Genomic DNA, 24,641 nt, shown 5'->3' on the forward strand with positions numbered 1-24,641 from the left:
CCCGGCTGTTACACCCGGCTCTCCGCATAACACCTTCTAGCGCAATGTTGAACAACAGGCACGAAAGTCCATCACCTTGTCTTAGTCCCCGGCGCGATTCGAACGAACTGGAGTGTTCGCCCGAAATCTTCACACAGTTTTGCACACCATCCACCGTTGCTTTGATCAGTCTGGTAAGCTTCCCAGGGAAGCTGTGTGCAGCCGTGCCCCGCTTTTTTCCACACTGGTGTCACCCAAGCACGCAAGCCGATGATAACGAAGGGCTACATCTGTCTATTTGTTTGCCTTAGTAAACGTGCCATTTATCTAGAACTTGTATCAAGCCTTACCACCGACGCCTTCCTTGCTACTTTGAGGCGTTTTACTGGACGACGAGGACCTGTCAGCAAAATCTACTCCGTCAATGCTACCAACTTTGTTGAAGCTGAGGCTGAGTTGGAGCAGTTGTACACATTGTTTGCTACTGAACATCATATCACGTAGCTGACAGAATTTTGCGGAGGCCGGTCTATTACGTGGAGTTTCATTCCACCGAGAAGTCCACATTTTGGTGGAATTTGGGAGTCCGGAGTTCAGTCGCTCAAACACCACCTGAAGAGAGTTATTGGCAATCAGAAGCTGACGTTTGAAGAAATGAGTACTGTACTGGTTCAGATTGAGTCCGTCCTTAACTCAAGACCGCTGACTCCCTGTTCTGATGACCCAACCGATTTGACTGCCATTACTCCTGCACATTTCCTAGTTGGACGCCAAATGCAGTCTATTCTTGAACCATCGTACACTAACATGAAGCTTTCAACACTGTCACGCTGGCAATTGGTGCAAGTCATCCAGCAACATCTTTGGAAACGGTGGTTGGTCAAGTCCCTGTCGGCGGGGTGCAACGGAGATATCACTCCTGCCACTGGATCAGGAAGGGAAGATGGATAATTGAAATCTGGAATTTCAACGTGGGGAGGATGTTATACAACCTGTATATTTTTAAACTACCTTGGTAATTTTAACCTTCTTTTTGTTGCGGCCCACCTTCTGTGTGTAAAATTATTTTTTAATAAAAGGAGATTGTTAGTCACGATGTTAAAGCGAAAGGACGCGTTTTAATTTTCTGCGATTCCGAGAGAAATTTTATACAGTCCGCTGAAAACCGATGACCAATCTTTTTCATCGGCGAAACCAAATAACTGGACGGACTTGAAAAATCTTTCCACTCGTGTCAATTCCTGTCCTTTGTATTACTCCCTCTAAAGCGATGTTGAATAGCAGGTATAAAAAACCTCTCCTTGCCGTAACCCTCTTCGCGTTTCAAAGGGATTCGAGAATGCCCCTGAAACTCGAACTACGTCCATTACCCAATCCATCGTCGTCTTGATCAAGTGCATTAGTTTATCCGGAAATCCGTTTTCGTGCATTAGTTGTTATAGCTGATCTCGATCGATTGTATCATATGCGGCTTTAAAGTCAATGATTGGTTGATGTGTGGGTACGTTATATTCGCGGCATTTCAGCAATATCTGGCGTACGATGAACACCTGATCCATGGTAGAGCATTCGCTCATAAATCTCTCCAGATACTGCCCCACGAACTCTTTTGCAATTGGTGTTAGTCGACGGCATAAAATTTGGGAGAGTACCTTGTAAGCGGCGTTCAGCAATGTGATTTGGTGATAGATGCTGCAAACCAGCTTATCGCCCAATTTATAGATGGGACACCTTCCATCTCCCCAGTGACAAAATAGAACCTCGTCCTCCCAAACTTCGGAAATTATCTAGTACAACGCTCTAGCCAGTGCCTCATCACCGTGTTTGAATAGCTCTCCTGGTAGGGGGCTGTCCACAAACCACGTAGACTGAAATTTCACCTTTTCAACCCCCTCCCTCCCCCTAGTAGACTTTCGTAGACTTTTCCGAAACCCCTCCCCCATCCCCTTGATATCTACGTAGACTTTTCAAAATTTTACAAAATATCATATGTGATTGGACAATCAAAATCGAAATCAAATTTAATCCTCTGTCCACAGCTCCTGAAATCAAATCTCCAAGTCAATTATTTAAATTTCTGTTGAATTTGTTTCCTCCTATACTGCCGTTCTACGCATAATTGTCCCATGTACATAGGGAGTCCCAGCAAACATGGGACAAATATGCGTATGACGGCAGTATAAGTGTGCACCACCGCTGTCGACACTTTTGCATCGGCGCGCCACTGCTTAAAATCTGTTACGCATCACGCCAGTTCAAATTTGTAGAAAACCGAAGAATTTTCATAATTTCCCTAAAAATTTAGAATTATTGCCCGAGGGAAATTTAAGTTTAAATGGACTTTCCGAAATATTTCCCGTTGAATTTAGGAATGGTTTCCTACGTTCTTGCAGATTTGGAGCAATTTCCTGAGGGTTTCCTATAGACATTTCAAAGACTTTTCCGAATAATTTATGGTGGAAATTACAGAGAATTTTCAGTTGAAATTTTAAAGAATTTCTCGCAAAAATTTCAAGTAATTTTTCATAAAATTTACAAAGGCTTTCTTACAAAAACTTTTTGTGGAAACTCGAAGAGTTTTTGGTGGGATATTCAAAAAATTTCTCGTGGAAATTTTCAACAGTTTTTTTAGAAATTCCTAAGATTTTCCATCGATTATTCCAATGAATTCGCATTAGTACTCCCGAGGAAATTGCCGTAAAATATACGAAGAATTTCCCATGGACATTTCGAAGAATTTTGCTTATATATCCAAAAAACAAATTCTCGCGAAAATTCTGAACAATTTCCGAAATTATGAAAAATTTCCCGGGGACTTCCCAGAAAATCTCCATTGAAGGGTTTCTTGTGGAAATTTCGCGGAACTCTTCGTTGAAGTGCAACAATTTCCAAAGAAGTTTCCGACGAAAATAAAACAAATCTAGTAGAATCTGTAATAAAATCCTAATGGAAATTTTGAAGGTTTTTATAGAATACTTCGGAGAATTTTCCTGCTCAACACAGAAGAATTTCCTGGAAATATCCATATAGTTTTAAGTCGTAGTTCAGACTATTATTTAGGTGAAATGCAGATTATTTCGATAAAATCTAGCAAAAAAATCAAACAAGTGAACTTTGCACATAGCTTCTGTATACAGTCAAACCTCCATGAGTTGAAGGGACCATCGACTCATGGAAATATCGAGATGAGGAATATAAAGTCATTAGGAAGCTGTTTGAAGGGACCATCATAGTAACCCAGAAAATATTTTTTAATATGGAATAATTTGCTTCCATGTGTCGATATCGAGTCGTAGAACATCGACTCATGGAGGTTTGACTGTAAATTGTTTTTCAAGAAGAAATAGAAAATAAAAAAGTCTACGTAGACTTTTGGTATACCCCCCGTTCCCCTTCGTAGACTATCGTAGACTTTTTCGAAACCCCTCCCTCCCCCTCAAGAGTCTACGTGGTTTATGGACAGCCCCTAGTTGATCAACCCGGCCAATCTCCTCCTGGATTTCATGGAGATCCGGTGCAGGGAAATGTGCACATCGCCATTCAGCTGCTCGTTTGTAAGATAATCGCGGTCGCGGTCTTTTCCAGCTGGGGCATTTTCCTCTGGCAAATCAAGTTTTGTCTGTTCCGCGCCCGTTTGTATCGTGCCTCGATCGCCCTCGTGTGGTGTCGCAGCCATCTCGCTCATGCTGCATTCTTCTCTTCCACTAACTGCTCACATTCACAGTCATACCAATCGTTTCTTTGCGGTTGTGGTGCTCTCATTGCAAGATCGAATATCTCTCCAGCCATCTTCAAGAGAAACTGCGCCTAGCTGCTCTTCCTTTGGGAGCGCCACTTCCAGCTGCTGCGCATAGTGGAATTGGGGATATACTAGCGAGGAAAGAAAGTGCTTTGGACTACCATTCGGCGGGAGGCTGCAAAGTTTATGCATCGTTGGTCGTTGTCATTCGATACGGTATACAGACTATCCGGTCCGATGACCGCACTATACATTTCCGCCCTTCTTACCTGTGCGTTCATGTCGCCGATTTTGACGCCCCACACTGGGCATCCATGTCTACTCCAGCTCTCCATAGAACGCATATTTCTCGTCGTCGGGTATCCCTTCGTGTGGGTAGTGGCTGCTACCCAATCAAGCATTTGAGGCATCTTGCGCAGTACTATGAAGCCGGTTCCCAGCTCCTAAGGGGGTACCACAACGATTAACTTTAAATATAAATTTAACTTTGGTGGAGTGTAGCTGCTTGATGTCCGCTTTTTCCACGCTCCCACGATTATCTGCAGTGCCACGACGTCGAAGTCGCGGGGATGTAGATAAACGTAGATTATCCTGTCGCAACCTGCAAAACTTAGCGACTTGTAGTTCCGAGCTTCCAATTGTGATCTTTTATTCGTCGTCTAGGTCGTAACTAATTTTTGGTGCAGTCAAAGTTAATTGCCTATTTCCGGGGATTAAACCACCCGACTTGGACATTAATTTACAATGTTGTGAAAACTCATATGTGAATATGTACATTATCTGGAAGATATTGATTTGGAAAATGTATTGGAGGTAACCACTTTCCCTTCGATGGGGCTCGAACCCATGACCCTACAGTACGCTAGACTGGTGCTTTAACCAACTACTGAACGGCTAACCAGGCTACTGAACGATTGGTATAATTTTTGGTGATTTTTCACGAACAGAATTTTGAAGCCTCCGTAAAAGGCGAAAACCTTATTGGCCACACTCGGTTTGTGGATCAAAAGTGTCATGCGGCAAATCTATCTTCATGGTTTCTCACGAAAAAGATCGAACAGGGACTATGTCCAAGGGCTCGACAATCCCTCTTCAGGCCAACTGCGAGTTGTAATGCCTGCCTAGGATGTGGTGGGGTTCGACAGTGGGCTCTGTTAAACTTCTTTGAAAAGCTGCATGTATCCGCAAGCAGGCTCCGCCACTCGAAGCGCACAAGCCTGTCTGATGATTCTTCTTTTTTTTTATTTCTTTGATTGCCCTCCACTTGCCCCCGTACATAGTCCCCAAGGATCATGTTTAAGTCCCTTACTTTATAAGTTCTATGTTAAAGATATTGACAATTGTTTGGAAGAACAATGTACACTTGGACAACTTGCAGATGATGCCGTCATCTCGCTAAGAGGTTCATGTGCAGAAATCCTGCAAAGACCATTGCAAAGTTCCCTAAATAATCTGGCTGTCTGGGCCAGACATTTAGGGATCGAGTTTTCACCGCAAAAAACTCAGTTGGTTGTGTTTACTAAGAAGCGGTACCCTGCTCAACTGAAACTAAAGCTGTTGAATGATAACATAAACCAATCTTTATCTTCAAAATACCTTGGGGTCTGGTTTGATTCTAAGTGTACCTGGAAAACCCATATTGATTATTTGATAGAGAAATGCCGAAAAAGGATTCATTTTCTACGTTCTATCTCCGGAACTTGGTGGGGCGCTCAACCGATAGATCTCATCAAACTATATAGAACGACTATTCTCTCTGTTTTAGAGTACGGCTCTTTCTGCTTCCTCTCAGCAGCTGTGTGCCACTTAATCAAATTGGAACGAATTCAATATCATTGTTTGCGTATTGCTCTTGGCTGTATGCATTCAACGCATAACATGAGCCTGGAGGTGCTTGCTGGAGTCACTCCTTTAAAGCACCGGTACTGGGAACTCTCACTTAGAATACTGATCAAATGGAGGACAAGTAACACACTTGTCTTAGAAAATTTCGATAATATGCTTGAACTGATTCGTCAGTCAAGATTCCTGAGGGTCTACCTCAACTACATATCGACAGATCTTTGTCTTCCATGTTATAATCCACCACGAGTTAACTTCATCAACGACAGTTCCTCCATTGAATACGATTTGTCCATGAAACATGCTATTCAAGGAATACCAGATCATCTTTGAAATCTTTCCATTCCCCCTATTTTTTCCGAAAAATATGAACATCCCAAGTAACATTTTAAGTTTTATAACGCTCTTGAAGAGCATAATTTACTCTACAAGAGTGTGATAAAACCAGTATAAAACCAAAATGTTACTAGGGATGTCAATTGCAACAACAGATATTTCACTGATGGTTCTCGTATCAACGGATCCACTGGCTTCGGTGTCTTCAATGTAAATTCAATCACCTTCCGAAAACTTCAGGAACCGTGTTCGGTTTATGTTGCTGAGCTGGCAGCAATTAACTTCGCTTTGGGGATAATTTACGATCAGCCCGTAGACCATTATTTCATCTTCTCGGATAGTCTTAGTTCTATCGAGGCACTCCGGTCGATGAAACCTATTAAGCACGCATCTTACTTTCTTACAAATATAAGAGAGCAGATGCGTGATTTGGTCGAAAGATCATTCAAGATTACCTTTGTATGGGTCCCATCCCATTGCCTAATCTATGGCAATGAGAAGGCGGACTTGCTAGCAAAAGTGGGCGCACAGGAAGGTAAAGTTTATGATAGACAAATCTCGAACAACGAGTTTTTCCCATTAGTCCGTCAGAGTACTCTTCAAAATTGGCAAATGATTTGGTCAAACAATGAACTTGGACGGTGGCTATTTTCCATAGTTCCTAAAGTTTCTGCGCGAGCGTGGTTCAGAGATGAGGACTTAAGTCGAGGCTTCATCCGCACGATGTAGAGGCTTATGTCCAATCACTATACACTAAACGCACATCTCTATAGAATAAACCTGGTCGATAGCAATATATGTAGGTGTGGAGCCGGTTACGATGACATCGATCACGTAGTTTGGTATTGCTCGGAAAACGACGCCTCCAGAGAGCAACTATTGGATACCCTTGTGGCCCGATGTAAACAACCCTACAGAAAAATAAGAAGTGTTTTGGGGGATCGCGATGTGGTATATATGCAGGCTATCTATGTCTTTCTTTGCTCGTCTGACATCAAAGTCTAATATTTCATTTTTTTTTTCTTTCCAAGTTTTTTTTTCTTGTCTTTGTCTTATTGTTCCGTGTACTATGAAGCTCTGGCCATCCGGAAGATGCTCCCTGACGAACCACAACTGGAGCACGACGCTACGCTATAACGTTTTTGACGTCAAATACCCGGATGAACAGCTGAAAAAACCCAAAACCAAAATCGCAACCCTGTCCATCCTGAAATTACGCCATCTACCCTTGAGTCACCACGAGTTTCTTGGACAATGTCCCTTTCCCCTTACTAACTGGTAATAATAATGATACAGTTTTTAAATATCATAAAGAGTCTCGGCTCCGTTAAGTGTTATACACGCCTGAGCCTGTCAAATAAATGCAATAGATAAAAAAAATAAAGCTAAATGAATTTATCCCTTTTGGGAGAATAAGTGGATTTACTAATTTGAGATGGGCAAATATGACCCATCCGTACTGAAAGGTTAATAGATTCATTTATTCTCCCAAAATGGGACAGACAGAAAGAGATAGCAGTGAAAAAGTACTCATTTATGAGTAAACGAGTTTCTCCGGGTCACGACATATCCAGTTTTCCGCGAGCGGTAATGGCCGCCAGCTTTCCAGTGGACAAGTCTCTGATTTGGCGTTTGTGGAAGTAAACTGCACCCACCGTTTCGAGCTTTCTGACCAATATGATAAATGAGAAGGTGCTGATGATTCACGCCTTCACACTTACCAAATTATCAAAACTTCCACAAACGTCATATCAGAGACTTGTCCACTGGCAAGCTGGCGGCCATTATTGGCTTTGTACTTTACGATTGGGACTTATAGCCTATTCAGATTACGCCATTTATGATAATAAATATTATGATAAAGAGTAACTTGATTCCAATTCTTATGTTTTCAATTTTTTTTTCTTCACTTTAACACGATATTTAGTAAAATAACTGGCGTAATCTGAATAGGATATTAGAGAAATTCAATCAAATTTCAGTAAAGGTGTGATTAAAAACAGCATTGTTACGCGCACTTTTAGCACAATGCATAACGAGGCGCTCGTATATCCGAGGTCTCATTCACGACGTCACTGCTACGAATCTCTTATAAATCTCAGCTACTTATGCAAAAGAACGTAAGAAAGTGATTTAAACGTCGATTTGTCCAATCTAATGGCACTTCCACGCAAACTAACACTACCAACAGGTAGTCGAAGCCTTCCTCTACCTGTCTGTGGTGATGGTTTCTGTGGGAGTTCTATCAGATTGATCAAATCGTCGTTTGAATCTTTGTTTACAAAATCACATACGTCCTTTTCAATAAGTACCCGAGATTGACGAAACTGCAGTTTTGTTCTGTTTTGCTTTTTTCTGTTAAATCGTCGCTCTGAAGGTACAGGGACTTCAAAAATAGAAATTTCTACATACGTCGATTCATAAAAAGATTGAATTAAAGAATTTTAAGATCTAAAATCAGTAGAATGTATGTGAATTATATAGAGTAGCGTGTAATTGTCATGTTGTAATAAAAACCTCGTTTTGTTTACTTTTGTTACATAGGTCGTTATAAAAAGTTTTGCTTGAATTGTGTTTATTTTTTTGTGTTAAAGAGTTACAAAATTTGGAATATGTGATTGTTATGCGAAAAAAGTATCGCAATGGGACAACAACTGGGATTTTATTTTCAAATTTCTAGAACAAAATTTTACGCTTGTTTCTAAATGAAAATCAATTTCTTCAAAATCCGACATGGGACTCTTGTGCAGTTCAGGTATTTCGGCTATCTTCGTATCGTCATTACTTTTTCATGTTAATAAAGGAAAAAAAATGATAAGACTAACATCGATAATTCAGCAAAAAATGTTTACGTAGAGTTGAAAGCACGATTCCACTGCTCTGTTTGCTCATCCACGACTGCTAGCCATGAATTAGCAATTAACATCAATCACTCCGAAGTGTGGAATAAAAAAAACTAACAACTTTCAAATAGAGAAAAGTAGAATCGAGTGCTAAAACAATCTTGTAGTCTCGTGCGTTTCATTATTGATTAGAGCTAAATGAACGGGGATAACTGCACACGAAAATCCATACTAATCGCACTAGAGGCACACACAAAGCAAACTGCAGAAACAAATATAAATTTATCATCAAGAGACAAAACTCACCTGTTTGTCCACAGCAAAATACATTTTATCAGCATCAACACCAAACATGTGTTTGTTTCAAGTGCGCACATATTGAATCGTAATTTTTCGGCGTCGGTTATGATGATTCATTATCGTCGTGACCATGTGGTTATGCGTGGCAAGAAAAAGTATAAACAACTGTATTAGAATTGATTTGGCATATGGAAAAGTAAAGAATTTTTTTAAATTATGCGCAGCACACAAATAGTGTGCCAATCAGAAAAGGTTAAGCCAAATATTCAGAGTTTCGTAATCAGGCTGAATGTGTCATACTTTGAATACGTCATCATGGGAAGGAGTTCTCGAGTCTCATAAAAAGGGAAGGGTATTTCAAACATAGATCAGCATAGAACGGTAACAGTTTTATACAAAATTGCACATACAGGTTCTAAACCACTGCGCTGTATGTGGAGGCATAATTGTCCCATGTTTTCTGTTTCCCTTCTATGCGTCCACCAGCAATATGGGCTTGCAATAGACTAAAAGCTATCAGTCTGTAGTATCAAAAAAGTAGTTCTTGACTATGGTTACTTAAATAATTTGTGATTGATCATTTTATCTTCTGAATACGTACGTTAGAATAACCATCCCTTTTAAAATGTACCCGAGAGCTCGATTTAGAAAGTTAATACTTGTATCTGCATCACTCACCGATTAGGTCGTCAAATATGCACAATCCCCACTGTCGGTCAGCCCACGTCCTCGATGGGTCTAGCAGTTTGACAAAGTGGGGAACGACTTGCTGGAAGTACGGCAGAAATCCTTCCTTGTAACTCAGGAACAACGAATGCACAATATCGGAGATTCGGGACAGCAGATAGATGTCAGCGTCGTCCTCTTCAGCCAGCTGTTCCTCGACACCTTCATCGTAGTCCTCTTCTTTGCGTGCCAGGGCGCGTTTTTCTTCCTTTTGGAAATGCAGATTCATGAATTTGTCAATGATTTTGAGTACTTCATCCATGGTTTCCTTCGAGAGGCAAGCGGCGCCTAGGGTCTCGATACATTTTGCTAATGAATGCAAAAGCTCGGCTTGGACGTCTGCCTCGGGCTCGGAATCAATAGCTTTCAGGAGTTCTGGGCAAATGTACAGCCACATGCCTTCCAAATATGTTGGTCCTTTAATCTTAGCGCAGTCAAGCAGGTAGGGCAACGATTCGGCAGCTGCTGTGCGAACCCCGTCATGGAAATAGAACTTTAACATTGGTACCATGAGACGAACCACTTCTTCGGCATAGTTCGCGAATCCATCCTTTAACTCACGTGCATAGCATACCAACATCTCACAGGCTGATGCTTTATCCTCCAAGCCAGCCGTACGTATTCCGAAGTTTTGCTGTTCGCCCAAATTGACAAATTGCCAGTCATTGTCACTTTCCACGTCCTGAACTTCATCATTATCCAACAGAGCAACTTCCGGCTTCATGGATGCAGTTCGCATAACCGGTCCCATAACCAGCGGCAAGTACTGCTCAAATTGTTTGCCTAAAATTTTGCAGATACGTGCCCAGGCCGAAATCAGATACGATGTCTGAGGGTCATCATCGGGCAGGTCACCTTCGGTGTGTGTTTTCAACAGCATGTCCATCACATCCGACGCGTCGGACATGAACTTCTCCGCTCCGACAGCCAAACCGATCAGTGAGACGCATTCAATAGTTTTGCCACGAAGCAGGCGGAGTTCCTCGGTGTTACCATTTTGGATGATGTACTTCAGACAGGGCATTAAACGATCGTAGTAACCAACAAAGTCCTTCTCGGTTGTATCAGCAACCGATGCTATGGTGGTCACTACTTGCTCCAGGACCAATTTGGTGCCCTTTTCAACCAACTCATTGAACTTGGTAGTGAGGATGTTCTCCAGCTTAGCCATAATACCTATAATACGAATGGGTTGTTAGAAAAATGAAACCATTTACTATCTATGGAATTTTAAACATATAGGGGGAATGACGGCTTTGGCAGGTTTTGTTCTATTATTGGCAGGGGTTTTTTTATGACTGACTAGGCTCAAATTTGGCCTAAACATTCTTTGTCTTTCAAAGAATATTGTGGCCAAATTTCATAAAATTTGGTCGACAAAAACCCCCTGCCAATAATAGAACAAAACCTGCCAAAGCCGTCTTAAACCTTATTTACAAATTGAAACGAACTTCAATTTTTACTTACCATCCAAGTACCGGGTGAGGATATTCTTCGGGCAATCTTCGCTGAAGTTGACCAATGCTGCACCTGCATGAGCCTGTACACGTGGATTCTGCACATCGTCCAATAAGCTCAACAGCCCGGGAATGACTTGTTCGTGAAACTTTTTCTCGAAAATGGGGGCGAAATCCGTGGCCATCTGTCCAATGGCATTACACGCAGCGTAACGAACTCTCGGGTGAGGATCCATCAGGAACTTGAGCACTCCCTGCATGATGTTCTCCAGCATGGCTTCCATCTGTTTGTGACATCCCTCGCCTGCGGCCGAAATGGCCATCAGGGCCGCGTGCCGTTGCTTCCAATCCGGGCTACTCAACATGTTTGGAATGTTGTTAACGATATGTGGCAAAACTGCCTTTCCACCAAGGCCGCAAGCAAGGCGATCCAATGCTGACTCGGCGATGACGTTGTTGTCGCTAGTGTCATCTTCACAGATTTCATCTGACACCGACCATTCCTCGTCATCCTCGAGGTCGGTCATCATTTGCAGCACAAGAGGTATCAATGAAGTGACATACTTTTCAGCACGCTTACGGACCATTGCTGGAGCATTTTCCGATAGAGAAACCATGACTTCCAGAGCCAAATGCCGCCAGCTATCTTCGACGTCTGGACTGCTGAAAACTTTCATGCACATATCAAAGATAGACTCGAGCTGCGGGCGCAGATATTTCGGCACGCTCTCGGCCATATCGATCAACAATTTGATCAGGGTTTGATCGTCTTGCTGATCGATACTCTCCGCTGTGATCATAATAACGCGTGGCAACAAGTCGTTGAACTGGCGTTGGACATCGTCTTCTTTATCATGCAACAGGATGAATGCACCAACGGCACGGACTGCCTGGAAACGTACTTCCGGATCGGATGATGGATCCAAATACTTGATGAGCATTTGCTTGATCAACTGCAAGTGCTGATTCTGTTGATTGCCGAAGATTCCGGGCACCGACGAGAAGATTCGAAGCGCCGATTCTTGCAGCTGCACGTTAGGAGCGCTGGCACACTGGAACAAAAACTGTAGGAACTCCGGCCACTGGTTGTTGCCGTCGTCGTCGATAAGGTTGCGCGCAACTTCGGCCACTACCTCGCAGATTTTGCGACGCATGCTGGGACTTTCGTTCTGTTGCAGCGTCAGCAGTACCTGCTGCTTCAGCTGTTCTTTCGATTCCGGTGGCAGCGGGTTATAGAAGTCCTGGAACTCAGCGGAGAATAGCCGTCTCAACAGGACAGTTGCCATCATCCGCGCTTCTTCGGTCATCTGCGGATTTTGGACCGCTCCCAGCAGGTGTGTCACTTTGCCCTCGCATGGTAGGCTATTGAAGGTTTCCTGAAAGATGACAAGTATTAATACGATTAACATTTTGTAAACTGGTGTCATACTGCACCAGCTGCTTTAGAAATGAGTCTGAGCGGTATCGTTTTCTTCGGCTATTTTAATGATCAATTTTCGAGCAACGCCTAACAAAATACCCTTTGTCATCAACAGAGTTTGTTATTGACAAACGCACCTCGCAACAAGCCTTTATCAGAACCCGAACACAATATGACAAGAATCATTTGCCTTTCCGAAAATACAAAGCTATTTTTGTTACTACAGTTAGATTATCAAATATTTCCATAAAAGCAGAAGCTACGATAGCATAAAACCGAAATTTTCTGTAGAGATAATGCAAAAAAACGGATTGAAAAGTTAGCAACAAAATTGTCTTCCTTTTTGATGCTGACCAGGGATGCCAGATGATATTTTCAAATGTCTTCATAGTCGTTTAAAAATGTCTTCAATATTAAAATTATGAATATTAGCGAAAAATGTAAATTCAATCAAGTCCTTATTTTATTGATGTGGAATAATGTTTATTTTTTAATACTTAAATTTTAAGAATTTTAGAGAATAATTTTAGAATATAATTTAAATATTTTTTAAATATTTATATTTAATTTAAAATTTTCACGAGATAGTGTATAACGAGTTTCGCTGGATTTTTTATTGAGTCTGGTTGAAATTCCACTGGCTATTTTTACTGAACTTCCACGTGGAATTCTTACAAATTATTTTTAAAGAATATCCTGTACGCATTCAAAATTTACCATGAGATTTTTTGTAGGAACTTCCGGATAAATTTCTGGAGCAACTTCTGGATAAATCCTTGATGGAGCTTCTTATTACTTATACTAATTTCTTCTGGATGGAGCTTCTAATAACTTCTAAAACTCCTGACGAAATTTCCCGAAGACTTCCTGTTGGAACATCCAAAGGATTTATGAAAGGAACTTCCGGAGGAATTGCTGGAGGATTTTCAGGAGAAATTCTTGAAGAAACTTAAGGAGGAATTCTTGTAGGAACTTCAGAATACGTTACGGAGGGATTTTCTGGAGAAATTCCTGAAGGATTCTCCTGATGAATTTCTGAAGGATATTCCTTAGGAATTACTGAAGTATTTCCCGGTGTTCAGGAATTCCACAGGAAATTCCTTCAGTAATTCCTAAGAATATCCTTCAGAAATTCATCAAGAAAATCCTTCAGGAATTTCACCAGAAAATCCTTCTAGAATTTACCCTGAAGTTCCTACAGGAATTCCTTCTTGTTTAGAAATTTCTAAACAAACTTCCGGATGAATTCTTGGAAGTAGTTCTGAATGAATTCTTAGAGGATCTTCTTGAGATATTGCTGCAGAAATTTCCGAAAGAAATTCTGGAGGAAATATCAGAGATATTCCATAGTATACTTCCGGAGGCATTCTTGGAGAAGCTTTCGGCAACATTCTTGGAGAATCTTCCAGAATAATTACTGGAGAAACTTCCGGAGGGATCCCTAAAGAAGCTTCCACGGGAATTCCAGGGGGAAATTTCGAAAGAATTTCTGGAAGAACTTCCGGAAGAATTCCTAAAAACAACTGCTGGAGGAGTTCGTGAAGGAACTACCGGAGGAATTATGGAGGATCTTCCGAAGGAATTCTTGGATATACTTTCGCTGGAATTCGTGGATGATCTTATGGAGGAGCTCTTAGAGGAAATTCCAAAAGAATTCCTGGAGGATTTTTTGGGGAAATCCCTGAAACTTCCGGACAAATTCGTTGAGGAATTTTAGGAGAAATTTCAGAAAGAATACCAGAACGATTTTTCTCAGAGAAAATAATGGAAGAATGACCAAAGATATTTATAGAAGAATTACCAAAGGAATTCAAGGAAGAATTTTACGAAAGCGTGTATCAAGTTTCCTCGGGATTTGTTTTAAGAACATTTTCCTGTAGTAATTTACCATGGAAGTTCTGAGAAATATCTTTTTAACACCAAAACAATTTCAATTTCTTGTTGACATTTGTTAGAATTTTCTATGTAAATTAATTGAGACAAAATTCTTGTGGAAATTGAAAAGGATTTTTTCGTGGGAGTTCATCGGAAATTCTTTTGATTTTACACGAAAAATTCTATTAAATTTTCACTGAAAATTCTTTTAAAAATCCACGGGAAATTCAAAGAGTTTCCCGACGGATATTTAGAGGAATGTGGAATGATGGAATGAAAATGCCGAAAAGATCAGATGAATTCAGAAGGAATTTAGAAAAAAAAAATCAGCTCAACGGTTGAATAGATTAAATCTAGTCATAGAAGAATTCTGTCTATGTTTGCCCATGTTAGATCGGTCATTGCGACACGCCAAAAACGATGCCGCCGCCATGAGGTCTAAAATGCATTACAGTTATCAATCGGCTAATGTGAATGTATTTTTATATTAAATATAAATTTTGAGATTCTAAGCCCGAGACAAACACTATTATAACTTATGTAATATTTATTAAGTTTACATATAGAGGTAGCAGAATTTATAAGTAATAAAATTGTATTTTCTATTCGCTGGCTTATTGATTGTCTTCAAGTATCATCAAATAAGTATACAAGTCTTCACATATTTTGAAAAGTCTTCAAAATGTCTTCACAAAATAAATGTCTTCACGGAGATTCAAATGTCTTCAAATTGAAGACATGTCTTCAAATCTGGCATCTCTGATGCTGACAAACATTTTCGGATCTTTATTATTAATATCTCCGACAAATACAATGCTTTGTCGTTGGTTCTTATTTGTCCCTCGTTTCGCATGCGGATCCAAGAAAAAATGATTCCCTGATTGTGTGTCATTTCAACAAAACCCGTGCCGTGCCAGGGATTACACAGTATTCTGTTTTTTTTTCGCTCGTGTTTTTGATCATGTGACTTCAATTTGCCACCAAAATCTTTGCAACATGTTTAAAAAAACCTAAATAAATCAAAGAAAAATCACATAGTTAAATTGTTATTTGTCATGGGTCATAATAATTCTGAGCTTTGAAGATTTGATAAGATTAAAAATGCTAAAATTCTTTCTTGGCTTACTTTAGGCAGTTTCAAACCTTACGACTTTTTATTGTATTTTGTCGTCTGGAAATTATGGAAAGAGTTCCTTTAATAGGGTTTGGTGGTCATAGGGCTACCGCTTCTGCCTCATACGTAGGTTGTCGTGGGTTTAATCCCAAACCCGTTCAAGTTTTCTCCTACTTTGTAACTTTTCATATATGTCTCATGTTCTAGTAATCGTTAGAATTGGAAATGTTTTTTTTCATACCGTTTCCATCTTCTATCCCTATTCCTACAGCTTGATAGTTCTAGCAGGTAACTGTTAGAATTCGAAATTAAGCGAAAAAAGCTCGTTTCGGCATTCAATTAGAATATACACCACCCTTTCATTACTATCACATTTGACATTGGTAATTCGTTACCTCTGCCGTAGAAACTAACCCTTAGATTCCAATACAATTCCGCATGAACTCGGGGCAGAGGTGTTCTCGGCATGCAGTGGGCGAGTGATTGCATCATCAATTTCTTTCCATCCCCGTAGACCGTAAGGACAGGCCAGCTCCGTTATCGATCATTCAAAATAGGGGTAACTGGGGTAATATGTACCCAGTTTCCCGTACTAGAGCTTTCGAACATTGCGCATTGAGGATGAAGATCAAATCCCCATGCTTTCATCCATTGGTTCCCCTGTGCAATTGCAATTGTTCTGGTCAATCACGGAGTAGCAACAACGAAATGCACGGCCATAATGCATAAAAAAAATGTGGAAAAGGTTCCTCCAGAAATTTCTCAAGCATTCTATCAGAAATTCTTTCAAAAATTTCTCAGGAATTTCATTAGAAATTCCTTTATTTATTCCGAAACTGCTCCAAAAATTCACATCTCTGGAAATTTGTTGAAAAACTAATTTCTTAAGAAATTCTTCCGGAAATTCATTTAGAATTTTTTTTATATAAAAACAAAGAATTTCTTTGGAGTTCTATTGTAAGGACTTCTTTTTAAAATTCCTTATTCTGAAAATTAATTCTGGAATTTATCCTAGTAGTCCTCCGGAAATTCCTTCAGAAATTCTTTCCCGCGGGAATTCTCTAGTTCGAAATTCTACTATTTTTTTAAAATAAATTCGTTATATTAAAAGACATTCATAAAATTAGGATGACTCGAATGAGACCTAAACAATTGCTAGCTAAACTAATTTTATTATACTTTTCTGACTCAGATTGCCTCCAAATTGCGCGGTCAAATTTAATTATTTGAGGGGGGATTTCAAATTTTTGTTTGAAATGTTTAAAAAAAGTGATGAGTTTTTCGATTTTATCATTTTTTTTTTTATTTCCCATCCCCTTAATTTTTAGAAAATCCATGGGACAAAAGAAGAAATTAATAATTGTTCCGACCTAATATATTATTTAAAATGTAAATAATTTGTTTTTCATGATTGTTTCATATATTATAGACATAAGCGTAAAATGGGATGGTCATTCTTACTTATCAGCATGACATAAGTGTTTGTACTGAACGTCTTTTTTAGAATCCGTCCCACTGTGTATCGTTGGCGGAATATTTCTCATGAGAAAAGCTGCAGATTTTGTTGTTTCGCGTTTGTTCGTTATTTTCAACTGTCGAGCGAACGAAAGCTTCATCAATTTTGCAACCACATCATATCAATATACAAGACGAATTTAAACCTGCTGTTCCAAATACAACAGCTTAATCGGTAATCGACCAAGTGATTGCTTGGGAATAGGAAATGGATTTCCATGAGAAATAGAAGTTCGTGGAAATGTTCTAGAGAAAATAACTGATTCGTACAATTAAGATTAAAATGTATAAAACAGTCCCTACTTCAGTTCCAAACGATCTTGTGAATGGATATAACATTAATTTATTCATTTGAATCCATTAATTTCATATACAATGGTAAAATCAAATTTCAATATACAAAACAACCCCTTTTTCAACTATCCTTTCTCCATCTAGATACGTCCCATATTGTTAAAAGTTAAAATAATCATTCTGTATATTATAACATTGACTTTTTTTTAAATAAAATCTGAAATCGCAAAAAAATACTACGGATAATCGAGTTTTAAATTCTGAATAATCGAACCCCGGAAAATCGAGTCCGACCTGTGTGTGGAAATTTCACGGTTTGTGATAGACAATTATTCATTAAATTCCTAGACATACACTCCCGGCCATCAGTCCGAGTTCTGTCCCGGTCGAGTATAGACGTTTATTGACAATTAATAGAACCAACAACCGCGATCGCGAAAGTATCATAATATTACCCCCTACCGAGGCCGTGAAAGTGTCGAATCACCAATTACTAGTGCCGTCGACCGAAGCGTAAACAACATACATAGGGCTCTGAACTTGAATAAACCCTGCGCTACCGGCGACACCAACTCGCCGGTTGGTGTAATAATAATGGTAATGGAAAGGATGGAAGACGATAAAAATGTCCACGGAGTGTCCCCGATACTTGTGAAAAAAAAACGTTACTTTGGAGGCGGAACCAGTGCAAAGATAACGAAGGGTGGAAAAAATGAGGAACGAACGCCAGGCAAAAAACCTGGCTAAAATTGAGAAATTGTGTGATGAAATTACCGTGAAAGTATCGTCCCAAAGTGTCGGAAGTCAAACAGTTGATGAAAATGCGCGACAATGTTAAAATTTCGACAATAATGTCGAAATTGCATATTTACTGTGCTGGAAACAAGACCATGGTATTAACGCATTTGCCCAAAAGTACACGCGGCGCTCCCCACAGGAAACGACGCACCGCGTTTTTTGCTGCCCGTATACACTCAGAATTGAGAATAAACGTGGAAAGCTTAAATTTCAATCATTTTTGTGATTTGTAACATTTAAACATAGCATAGTATAAAGTGTATACTATCAAACATTTAAATTTATGCTAAGCCTGTTTTGTGCTGTAATATTTAAGATTGTATTCCTAATGTTTGTTCAAGTGTGATAAGAAACGTTTTCGCAAACGCAAATTGGTTCAATTGAGTAGAAATCCTGCGGCGCATGTCGAATCATATATTCCACAACGTAAGTGTATAATTCTTCAGAAAATAGGCATATTGATTGAGTATATTAAACATGTTTTTTTTCTTTTACAGGTGCGTCGCAGGCAAGAATATGTCACCGCACGATTCTTAACAACAAATTACAGGACAAAATTTGAAATTCTTGATCTGAGATGATCGTTTTGATGCTGCTCTAGTTGAACCCAAACGAGGAGCTCCATCATAACAACGGGTAGAGATGCCAAAACCATCGCCGGATCCATCAAGGGTCAGAACCCAGCAAGTGGCAGAACATGCTCCACGAACGAAGGTGGAATCCAACTAAAATAAAACGGACCGCCCGGGGGCCAGAACAAAACGGGACCTAATTGAAAAATGGTTACAGTGATGTGATGTACTCGATGGAGATGGTTCGCGGTGTGGCGGAACGGGTGTGCAAGTTTGCTGAGCATCGGTGTCTGTATCGGATCGGGAGCGATTCAGCCAGGTGTTGGAACGGTGTCGTCAGTTGTCGTGATCGTTGCCGTACAATTGCATCAAGATTGGCGACGAATGAGAAGATCCTGATCGAGCATACATACCGGCGCAGAGGTGAAGATTTTCCCAAGGACGAAGGAGGTGGAAGACCAAGAAAAGTTCGAGGGGCCGCTTTCCGATACCATTTTCGTGCATGTAGGATTGTTCGCTGACACCGTCGTTGCGATACGAGCTTAGCACAGGATGGCCATCATCGGTCCGCCGAATCATCATACGTGTCACTGGTTTTACGATCTGGTCGACGGATTTCGACTCTTTGAGAAGTACTCCGAGCTTGGACATCATCTTCAAATTTGCCGTTGTAGCTCTGATATATAATATTTTGTAGCTTATAGTTATACTCTGATGGTAAATAAATTATAAAAATATAATAGATGAAAATTAAATAATAAAAAAAAGAAAATTGAATTATTTTTTATTGTTTTTGACAGATTAAAAACAAAACTGAAATCATTAAAACGGGTTTATTCTATTTCAATATATTGGTAAGTTATACTATGCGCAAATAAATCGAAGTTATACTATCTCCGTATTGTCCGAGTTTAAACTAACTCGGGGTCAACCAGGTGAATAGCCAGTTAGTATGACTTTTAATCTATTTAGTATACATTTATTTCTGAGTGTACCCGGTTCTTATGGGGAAATAACATTGCGGCGTTTCCTGAAGTGCGGTTGTTCCTTTAGAATGTGATACGCCGCGTGGAATCTTGTGCAAATGCGCTTTTGGAAACATTACAACAGCCGCGCGGTGTATCGTATTGACAGCACCCTACAATATCCAAATCCGATGCGTTGCTTTAACCCTCTCCCGCCCATGGTGTCTGTGGTAAACCATCAAATTTTGCACCTTCTAGCCTTCATCGAATTGTTTCAACAACATGGAGGAAAACTACAAAGCGCTGAGGCACAAATTCAAACATTTGGTATCAGTTTACAAAGAAGAGAAAACAAAAAGGAAAAACAGTCGAGAACGAGCTCAAAAGTCTGAAAAAAGACAACAGTAAAACAAGCAACCTTAAATTTGTGTCCACCCTCCCATATCTGACAGAAGATCCCAACCAAAAACAAGAAGTCAAGAGAGGCAGTTGATCACTTCCAAGGCAAAAAGGAAACAAAATGAAAGCAGGTACCGAAGACGTAGGATATATTTCCTCAGACCCAGAAAGTAACTCAGATAACGGAAACGAGAAAATGACATCACAGCTGTAAAAACTAGAAGAAAAGCTCTACGTAAACTTAAAAATAACAAGAACAAACCCCCAAGCCCGCAACTAATAAACGCAATAAGTTCAAGATGCCAATACAAGACCACAAAAAATCATTACTTAAGCAAAAACTAGCCCTTGGAAAGAATTCGTCAACAAATTCAACGTTCATACTCCGGTTAAAGAGAGGTGGAACAATTTTGGGAAAATTCAGGAAAAATACCAATCAGCTATCAGAGAAATCAACTTTAATGGCCAACGCATGAACACAAACATGGAAATAGCAAACAGCCTAGCTGATCACTTTGGAAAAATATCAAGCGATAAAGAGTATAATCAAAACTTTATACCATTGAAGAACCTCTCGAAATAAGAAATGAGGATACAGCAGAGTACAACGCACCATTCTTCAAAAACGAACTAGTAGAGGCAATGGAAGGATTAAAAGGGTCATCTCCTGGTCCAGACAACATACAATATGCCATGGTCACTCACTTGCCAGTAGAATATACGAACCTGAAATATACGAACGAAGCTGAAAACATATATCCATGAATCCATATATCCAATTAGTTGGACCAAATAATTCATAGTACCTATTTACAAAGGAAAATGGGAAAGAAACAACCCTGGAAACTATAGAGCCATTTACCTAAACAGTTGTCTTGGAAAATCAGAATGATCAACAACAGGCTCATCTTAGAAGAAAAAAATCTAATCAATCAACACCAATATGCCTTCAGGAGAGGTAGATCTACGATTCTATAACATTCCCCAGAAAACCGTTCCCCAGAAAACCACTCCCCAGAATGCACCATATCCCAGAAAACCATTCCCCAGAATGCACCATATCCCAGAACTTTTTTCATACCTTTAAGGTGATTATACAATCAAGCCATGTGGTGAATTTCAAATTCACCACACGGTTTTCTACTCCTATTATCAAAAGTTTAAGTCCAGCGTAATACTTTTCGTACAATGCTGAAATTAAAGTCGATTGCTTAGCATGAGTAAGCAAACGATCTACTGATGTTTCATCCCCATGGGCGTTGTTGTTCTCTCATTTCGTGCTCTTGAAAAATCACTAGGAAAAGCACGTGGTTTCCAAGATGACCGATTTGTGGCTTTGTTGTATAACCACCTTAAAAAGACTCCTGCAATGAGAAAAAAAGCTTTTCTAACAGGTGGCAACTAAAAAACCGGAATGAAAAAATGGCTCGGGGAAAAAACACTCATTTGCCTTTTCCGAGCAAATGCGTATTTTAAAAGAAGGAATCATCCATTCTTCTTCTTCTTATTGGCATTACATCCCCACACTGGCACTTCCACAGTTATTAACTGCGAGATTTCTAAGCCAGGTTACCATTTTTGCATTCGTATATCATGAGGCTAGCACGATGATACTTTTATGTCCAGGGAAGTCGAGACAATTTCCAATCCGAAAATTCTCGCTTAACTTTTCAAAAGGACCTAAGTAACATTTTTTTCATGAATTAATTTGAATAGCGCAATCATCAGAACAGCATGAAAGCTATTACGTCTTACCGCACGGCTAAGGGGGGCCCTATTCGTTAACCTTATTTCGGGCAAAGTCGTGCTTTTCAAGAAGGAATTATTTACTCATTTTTCTATTCGTGTGCCTTATTTTGGACAAACGCGTGCGTGGCACAAAAATTTGCCATATTCAGGGAAAATGCGCGCTTTAAAAGAAGGAATCATAGACTTAATTGCCGTATTCCGGGCAAATGCGTGGATCTCTATTGGTTTCCTCAATCAAGGCGTGTTTTTTGTTTGTGGTGAAGCCAGAATAGATGTGACCACGTGATACGACGTGACACGACAGTGCAGTTTGACACTTCATTGATAAAAATGTTATTCCTTTGCGTGAGCCGCGTCACGTTGCATCGCACGTCGCGTTTACTCTGGCGGGCACCTTATGGTCATTACACTGCTAAAAAAGTTTACACACAAAAGACTTTGAAGTATGATCTTTTGACTATAAAATATTCAATTATGACTTCAAAGTACACTCTTTCGTGGGAGAATGGGACTACACACAAAAAGGAATAAATATTATGCACAATTATGACTATCTTTTATTCACAAATGATTAACATTTATGCAGTGTGTAAAACTTATCCTTTTTATGCATCAAATTTTACTCCTTTTGTGGGTAGTCCCATTCTCCCGCAAAAGAATGTATTTCTCCTCAAAAGAGCATACTTTCAGCTGTGCGTGTATGCTAAAAGGCACATGTATTTGAAACTAATAGCTTCCAACAATTACCACAGTGGTCCTTACACATCCAACTCATCACAATAAATAATTTGTGTATGGTCTTGCGATGATGTTTGTAAGAAAACAAGAAAATTAAATCATTTTCATCTATGTATTCTGTTTTCTGGGGAACGGTACATTCTGGGGATTGGTTTTCTGGGGAATAGTATAGAACCAAATCTACTACCGATTATCTGGGCCATTTTGACAACATCGTGAGAGAAGAAAGACATAAAAAGCGCCGAACACAAGCAGTTTTTCTGGATTTTAAAAAAGCTTACGACTCTACCTGGCGCAGACTAGTTCTGAACAGAATAAGCGAATGGAACATAGGAGGAAACCTCATCTAGTATTTTCAACAAATGCTTATGAAAAGGAGCTTCAAAGTTAAGGTAAACGGAACATACTCCCGCGAAACGCTAATGAAAAATGGTTAGTGATCAGTTAGAAACGTGACCCTGTTCTTGATAGCAATAGACACCATATGCTCAGACCTACCACCAAACATCCAAGTCTTACTTTATGCAAATGACATAGCGACAGCAAAAAAACAATCCAACGTAATCCTTATTCTTAAAAACGACATAATACCGTACAAGCTCAGTCATAAATGTAACATTCAAAGGGCACATCGAAGAAATAAAGGCAGCATCCAAGCAAAGAATACAGTTTTTACGTCGCATCACCACCAAACAATGGGGTGGAGACCGGCAAACCTTAACAAAAATATACAAATCAACTGTACTAGAGAATTTTTTTTTGTCTTTAATTAGGAGACTTTCAGCCCGAGGCTGGCTCATCTCCGGATTGTACTAGAGAAAATGGGTCTACTAAATTACGAATTACAAAAAGCCGAAAGCAAAAAAGGCCGAAACCACATAAGGCCGAAACAAAAGGCCGAATGAAAGACCTTGGGTCTACTAAATTACGAATTACAAAAAGCCGAAAGCAAAAAAGGCCGAAACAAAAGGCCACATAAGGCCGAAACCACTTTGTTGGTCTGCCAATTTCATTCAGACTTTTTTGTATTCAAATAGGGGAAATGACGGCTTTGGCAGGTTTTGTTCTATTCTTGTCAAGGGGGTTTTCTATAACTAAATGTGTTCACATTTGGCCTAAACATTCTTTGCCGTCATTTTCCCTACTTAATATTATTTAGAATATTCGGATTATTTTGTGATTTCTCAGTGAAGACTTGTGAAGTAAGTTTCTCTTAAATTGGGAGAAAATGAAATACATTTAAGAACACTGCGTTATCGTAAGTTATACAGTAATATCCCGATTTTATCACCCCCCTGGTGAATTTTGGAGTGATAAAACAGGGTATGTGACAAAATTGGAAAAAAAATATTTTCATTTTTTTTTAATTCATTCCACAAATATGAATCATCTTATGCCTTGGAAAGGCCAAATGCGTGAACGGTACCCGTTATTTCTTGTCGAAATTGCTTACAGAATATTTCCCAGGTACTCCGAAGTCGTTCGTAATAAACTACAGGCAGTGAAAGTTATTTCATGAAAATCAATGTTATTTTTGCTATTATTTACAAAAATAAAAAGAATGACAATTTTTTTTGGGGAGACAAAATCGGGTCGAAAACGTGACAAAATCGGGACGTGATAAAATCGGGTCGAAAACGTGATAAAATCGGGGGTAGACAAAATCGGGGGTAGACAAAATCGGGGAGTGACAAAATCGGGTCAACACTGTACAGCTTTTAGTTAGAAGCATAATAATTGGAAAAGTCTATTTTGATTAGCTTCTGATGACGCAATTAGATCATGAGTAGTGCGCATCATTAGCTCAACCATGCGTCATGAAGCGCACAACTCCTACATTGATGCAAATCGGCAATTCAATTATTTTTGCATTAGAGTTCGAAATTTAACTTTTCCCAATACTACTGATAATGATTACTATCGGAAGAAAAAAGAGAGCTCTTGGATTACTCTGTTACTTTAAAGTGCTAATATTTATAA

The 24,641-nt window shown here is 39.6% G+C and overlaps 1 protein-coding gene across 5 annotated transcripts in view; it reads right to left on the reverse strand.

Annotated features, from left to right (window-relative positions):
- The window catches only part of LOC134226314 (importin-5), a 45,446-nt gene that overhangs the window by 13,831 nt on the left and 6,974 nt on the right, over positions 1–24,641 (reverse strand). For 4 of the 5 annotated variants that reach the window (XR_009983449.1, XR_009983450.1, XM_062707011.1 and 1 more), the window contains exons 2-3: positions 11,233–12,598; positions 9,718–10,941 (exon numbers count right to left, since the gene is read on the reverse strand). Coding sequence is in view for 3 of the 5 variants with exons in the window: in XM_062707011.1 (XP_062562995.1) it covers positions 9,718–10,941; positions 11,233–12,598 (2,590 nt within the window). In the remaining 2 variants the exon portion in view is untranslated. Of the gene's footprint in view, positions 1–8,476; positions 9,046–9,717; positions 10,942–11,232; positions 12,599–24,641 lie in introns of those variants that run through there. The other variant, XM_062707014.1, reaches the window with a different exon arrangement.

The sequence above is a fragment of the Armigeres subalbatus genome, chromosome 3 (genome assembly GCF_024139115.2).
Source record: "Armigeres subalbatus isolate Guangzhou_Male chromosome 3, GZ_Asu_2, whole genome shotgun sequence".
Classification (NCBI taxonomy): domain Eukaryota; kingdom Metazoa; phylum Arthropoda; class Insecta; order Diptera; family Culicidae; genus Armigeres; species Armigeres subalbatus.